This window comes from Camellia sinensis, chromosome 2 (assembly GCF_055761805.1).
Source record: "Camellia sinensis isolate YWXY chromosome 2, ASM5576180v1, whole genome shotgun sequence".
NCBI classification, from domain to species: Eukaryota; Viridiplantae; Streptophyta; class Magnoliopsida; order Ericales; family Theaceae; genus Camellia; species Camellia sinensis.
This window is the reverse complement of record NC_138962.1, coordinates 14,649,930-14,656,257: the sequence shown is the minus strand read 5'-3', so window position 1 is coordinate 14,656,257 and position 6,328 is coordinate 14,649,930. Positions and strand designations below refer to the sequence as shown.

Sequence of the window (6,328 nt, the reverse complement as noted above, 5' to 3'; positions counted from 1 at the left end):
CTTGGCCACATGGACAACCCTAAAAATATGTCCCCACAAGTAGTTTTGCCGCATCATGTCTCATTGTTTGTATGTTAATCCACATTTGTTAAGTAGTTGAAAGTAAAGAAATAAGGATAAATTATACTGGTGATCCTTATATTTTGCCCCTTATGTTAATTTGGTCTCTCCAATTTTAATTGGCACAATTTTGACATTTAATTTTAAATTTTGTGTCAATTTGATCGAATTGATAATGTCGTTAATGTTTTTAACTGAAAATAATTACTGAATTAGATGAGATTAACTCACTGAGATTAGTAAATTTATAATTTTACTCTAAAAAAATCGCATGCCACTTATATGCATATTTTTCATAAAAAAATGTTAAGAGTTATAATTAATTTCACCAAATTAAAACAAAATCATAAATTCATGATTAAAATCGAGCCAATTGAAAGTACAAGTACCAAAATGACATAAGAATCAAGGTACAGAGACTACTGTCACAATTTGTCTAAAAAATAACCTTGATATGTTTTACGATTTTTCATTTGTAGGACCGATCTGTAAATAATATCATATGACAATTTGAGACTCTTAATAATTTTCTGCACACAAGTCTACATGATTTTAAGTACTTCTAGTTAATTATTTAGAGCATCTTCACTTGAATGGTCATTAGGGGTGGCACACATGACAATAAAAATTCACGTGTAATTGCGCTCCACCTGAACTTGTAAAATTGAGTTGGCAATAGGCATGTCAATGTCGAATTTGACATTGTCAAAGAAGACGTCAAATTTCTTTTATTTTTATTATTTTAATGGTAAAGACACTATAAATTAGTTTTAAAAAAATTAAAGTTAAAAAAAAAATCAATAAAAGACCATATAATATAATTTCCAAAGGAGATGCTTTGCCCAAGGAAAATTTAATTGCTGAATGAAGGCCAACAACAAGAATAATAACAAATTATAGTGCATATTTTCGGGTTAAAGAAAGCATTCATTTATATATTATAGTACAGAGGAACAAAAAGATTATTAATTGATAGAGCTTAGTTGACAGCACAAACATGAGGTAGCTGTTCTAAAACAATCTCTAGTTACAACTTTGATAACACAAAAAATAACAGAGCATATAACATAATTTCTTAGTTGAAAGTCCTATATAAAAAGCTTGCAATATTTGAGTCCACGGCAGCCGATCTTCATTAGGTATCAGTTGCTCTTTTGTGTGAGTTTAATGTGAACCCCATCTACAAAGTCCAAAATGGGTCTCCGAACGATCTTTCCTCCCCTAATTTTTGTCCAACTGTTTTTCAAAAGAAATATCACAAATTAAGTTGCAACCCAAACAAGCAGACCAACATTGACCATTCTTTTGTTAACAAGCTTGAGTAAACACTTGGAGAAAAAAAGATTCTTTTACCTATACTTGGTGACCAATACATGGAGAAAAGTGCATACAAACGCCCTAGCGTAATCTGCACCTGCGCATTGTCTCACCCCTCCTCCAAAGGGCATAAAATTCTTTGATATAACAGTTGGATCAAGGTCCTATATGTCGTCAACAATTAAGGAGCAAAATTAGTACCTGTCAATGGCTTCTTTCAATGATCAAGTCTCACTGTTAAGCATAAGATTATAACAACTACTTTGTAAAAATTTACAAAACTCTCAAGCCATCACTTCCTGGAGACAAAAAAGGAAAGGCAATGGTATAAGCTCAAGATGGATTGGCACGCACCTTCCAACGTGATGGATTGAATTTAACTGGATCCTTAAAGGCTTCTGGATTTAATTGATGAGCGGAAGTAACAATCAAAATGTTCCAACCAGCTGGAACTGTATATCCTGTTGAGTTTTTAACCAGTAGACATTTTAATTTCAATTATTTGTAGGTTATATTTGCATGAAGCTGATTAGGGTATTGGGGGTGTTTGGTGGGGTTTTTTTGAGCCAACTTATGACTTCTGGCTTTTAAAAAGTTATTTTGGACTGTTTAGTTAAACTTATTTCAAACAGTTTCTGATTCTAACAACTTATTTTAAGTCAAAAAAACTAATTCTGAGAAACTGCTGACCCCTTACTTCTCATTATCAGCTTCTGCTGTGGACATGTTAATTCACGGTTATACTCTTAGATTTTTTTATTTTTTATTTTTTTAAAAATAGAAAAAGACCCAAATGGACTATAGAAATATTATTATTATTTTTTATGAGAAATATAGACAAATAGTAAATAATAAATATTAAAAAAAAGTTAATTGAAAAAGTTACTTCACAGCTTATTTAACAAACACTACTCAGTAACTTAAATCTATAATCCAACAGCTACACCAAACAGATTAATAGCTTCTGATTAAAGTCATAATCTATAATCTGTTAAGCTATAATCTATAATCTGTTCTAACAACTACACCAAACAGGACCATTGTGATGCAATTATAGTACTTACCATTGAATTTGATATCTTTTGTGACTTTTCTTAGCAGCCCTGGTGCTACATTTCCCAACCTAAGAACTTCATTCACGACCTGTAATTTTTCAAGTACAGTGAAAATTCCAATTAATTAATCCTTCACTAGCAGAAGACAAAAACAAATAAGTGAGATGATCATATAAACATACATTAAGTGTAAAAGTCATTGATTTATATTCTTCCCAAGAGAGTGGAGAATCTGGATTCTCTCTGTTTTTAACGATTGCCTCGTTTTCAACCTGACAAAATCAAACGATCACCAATTAATGTCATAATTATATATACAGAAAGAGTAGTCTATCATTGTTCAGCTAAGGCCAAAAAAAATTAAAAAATCAATAACGGTTAGTTAGTTAAATTGTAAGTTTGCAAACGTACTGTAAGCTCCTCTAATATTGAAGGATGCTCCGAGAGCAACTTCAAAGTCAAAAGTATAACAGAAGAGATTGGCTCAAAATTTCCAAATAAAATTCCAAACATCAAATTGGATAGAAATTCGGCTGTTAAAAACTTCTCAGTTTTCATGTCTTCCATTGCTCTGTCAAGGAAGTCCCCTCTAAACTGGTTATCGGAATCGATTCTCTCTTGTACGATATCCTTCAACATGCTTAATAATTCCTTGCGTTCCTAAATACCACCAAAAAAAAAAAAAAAACTTAAAAATTGGCAACTATTTCAGTGTATACATACATATATATATCTTCAAAAACAAGTCTTTTTTTTTTGGGGGGGGGGGGGGGGGGGCTGGGAATAAGTAATTACCTTGACGCATTTGTGGAAAGTAGTGCCAGGGATGTCCAAAGGAAAGGACAAAAGACCATGCAATAAGCTTGAAAACTTCTCACTATGTCGCATCTCTGATGATTTTTCCCAATCATAGCCATACAACTGCTTCAAGGTGAAATCAAAAATCATCTGCAATAACCAAACCGAGATATATATGTTATCGTCAATCAAATATCAAACACAAAAAATTAAAGATAATTAATGAACTAGAGATGAAATTAATTAGTTTGGAATATCTTTAAACGTACACAAGTAGCATCATGTTTGACATCAACAATTGGCTTGGTGGACCAATGACGAAGAGTTTTCTGAATGAGTTGTTCAACTTGTGGTAGCAAATTCACTCTGATGCCCTCAACTCCGAAGTGTGTCAAAGTTATGCTTCTAATGTACTTCTGGACAGAGCCTACAGCATATATGGGCAACATGCTCGAAAACGTGTCCAAATACCACAATTCTACGGATTTCCCTTCTTCTGTAATGATGTAATGATTGAATTTTGGGTCGGTTGTTATAACAACTTGTTTACCGGCCACATTAGTTCGGAACACTGATCCATATCTGCACACAAACACATCAACAAAAAAAAATTATTACACTTCAATTACAAAAAAATATATAATTTATTTGGCAAAATTCTATTTAAGTACCTCTGGACTCTCTTAGAAATGAAGGGATGGAGTTCTAAAGATCGGTTGGGAATGAGAAGCTGAATGGTCTCTCCGATGAGAGGGAAGCCCATGGACCCAGGTGGAAGAACACCGTTTTCGCATTTGGGATTCCTCCATTTGCGAACCCAGTGAGTTACGAATATGGTAACCAATGCTACCACAACGGTGGTCACTGCTACTCCCACAGGCAACATATTTTCTGGCTAAGTAGTACTCTTCAGTAGAGTTGTGAGTGTACAAGTAGAAGAAGAAAAGAGAGCACTAGCAATAGTATGGGGATTGTAGATATCTCCCAACTAGTGTTCTTTCTTGTTGTGAGATGATGGGTTATTTGGTACTGCTTGTGAATTTATACTAGTATGGATAGAAGTTGGAACTACCAACCCATAGTTGCATGCCCCTCTCTCACTCCCATTAATTTATTGAAAAATTAAATGGAAGGATAACGTGGACTAGCTTGAGTTTCGTGCAGTTATAATCTAAATTTTATGCAAAGGAGGAGGATCTCTTCAGTTGAGATTTTAGATTTGAAGGCGGGGTTTGAACTTATGGGATTTATTACGAGTCTCGTTTTAATGATTCGAACCGTTCATTTTGTTAAGCATTTCGTATATTTTGTTCACATAAAAAATTAGATCGATCTGATAACTGCAACTTGTTCAATTTATTGAGTTTGTCAGTACAAAAAAATGTATGATTTATTTTTAAAAATACAATTGTTTTTTTTTTTTTTTGTGAAAAATTAAACCAGTTATAATTATCGGATCGACCTAATTTTTCATGTGGACAAAATACACGAAATGCCCAACAAAATGAATGGTTCGAATTATTGAAACAAAACCCGTGGTGATCCCTACAGGCCCAAACAACGCCCTTCAATCCAAAATCTGTACTGAAAAAAATCCTCCTCCTTATACAAAAACATAAATGATAAATATTTTGATTTAAAATAAAAATAACCACAAGTCATAATATTTATATAAAAATTATGTGTAAACATTTTGTTTGTGTGTCATTACTTTGTTTGATATAAAGGTAATATCATGACAGCACCATTAATTAATAAAAAAAAGTTAATAAGATTAACGGGTAACAAAAAAATATCTATATAATTTCATTTGTTTTTATTATTAGTCGAAGTGTGAGAAGAGGTGTGATTTTGCTCAATATTTTGTTCGAGTCTAGTGGCCTTATTTTACAAGTCTTTCGCCAGCCATATGAATGGTCAGACAAATCTATACTGTAGTCAAAAATGACAACAAATAAATCTATATTATATAGTGGGAGACAAATTAGGAATGGAAGGAAACAACAATGATTCATCCCACTAAAAATATCACCACTAATAGCACTAATGTATTAAAAAATAAAATAAAATAAAAAAAATACAACTCCAAGAACAATACATCACATCATTAATAACAGGACCCACTGCCACCTAATTAGTGGGAGCACTAATTAGTGCTCCCAAGCATTAATTAGTGCTCCCAAGCATTTTTCTCGAAGGAAAATAGGGAAGCGTGGTTGAAGGATAGTTTGGATGGATGGGAATCAAATAGAGATTTCCCTATTCAAATTTTGTTAAATATATAATTTTTTATTTTCAATAAAAAAATAATTATGCCAAGTTTTATGTTTATAATCATCTTGTAGTATAAAATGATTTTGAATTTTAATATATTGCAACTTTATAAAATGTTATAAAATTTTTTGAAAAATAGAGGGGATCAAAACCCAATTTGATTGAAGCTTGAATTTTTTTTTTATCAAAAAAAAAAAGATCTTTATTTTTTTTATTTTTTTCTCATCCCACACACATATTAAGTAATTATCAAACATAAACTTCGAAATTTATTTCATAATCTACTTATCAAACATAAACTTCGAAATTTATTTCAAGGAGATTATGAATGAAATTTTAGATCTCTGACTTAATAAGGTGTTAGTGACTGTTGTGCAGCTTATGAAAATTGTTTTGGATTTTATTTTTATTATTTGAACCATTCAATTTTTAAAAAACATCAAGTAGAACATACCTATAAAAAATCAAGTTGATCGGATATCGATAGACCCTTCATCAACTCGAATTTGCATGTATAAAACATAAATATATAAGTATTAAACTGAATACAAATATAAGTTGATGAAGGGTCTACCGATATCCGATCAACTTGATTTTTTACAGATATGTTCTAATCAATATTCTTTAAAACTTGAACAATTCGGATGATGAAAATAAAGTCCGAAATAATTCTCATAAGCTGCACCACAGTCACTGTTGTGCAAGCTGCACAGCAGTGGCTCCAACTCCTTAATAAGAGAGTAATTATCGATCTACTTATTAAAATGATGAGATTTGAAGGGAAATTAAATCCTACAAGTTTGACATAATTGTATTAAGCTTTT

The 6,328-nt window shown here is 31.8% G+C and overlaps 1 protein-coding gene across 1 annotated transcript; it reads right to left on the bottom strand.

The window, feature by feature from the left end:
• Window positions 1-966: 966 nt before the first annotated feature.
• LOC145819851 (beta-amyrin 16-alpha-hydroxylase CYP87D16-like) lies at window positions 967-4,451 on the bottom strand. Its single transcript, XM_082913764.1, has 9 exons — window positions 3,902-4,451; window positions 3,500-3,812; window positions 3,228-3,380; window positions 2,844-3,092; window positions 2,615-2,704; window positions 2,442-2,520; window positions 1,732-1,838; window positions 1,414-1,541; window positions 967-1,296 (listed from the first exon to the last, which is right to left on the bottom strand). Exons 1-9 carry the CDS (start codon window positions 4,114-4,116, stop codon window positions 1,203-1,205), a joined length of 1,428 nt encoding a protein of 475 aa, XP_082769890.1. The 5' UTR covers window positions 4,117-4,451; the 3' UTR covers window positions 967-1,202.
• Window positions 4,452-6,328: the final 1,877 nt, after the last annotated feature.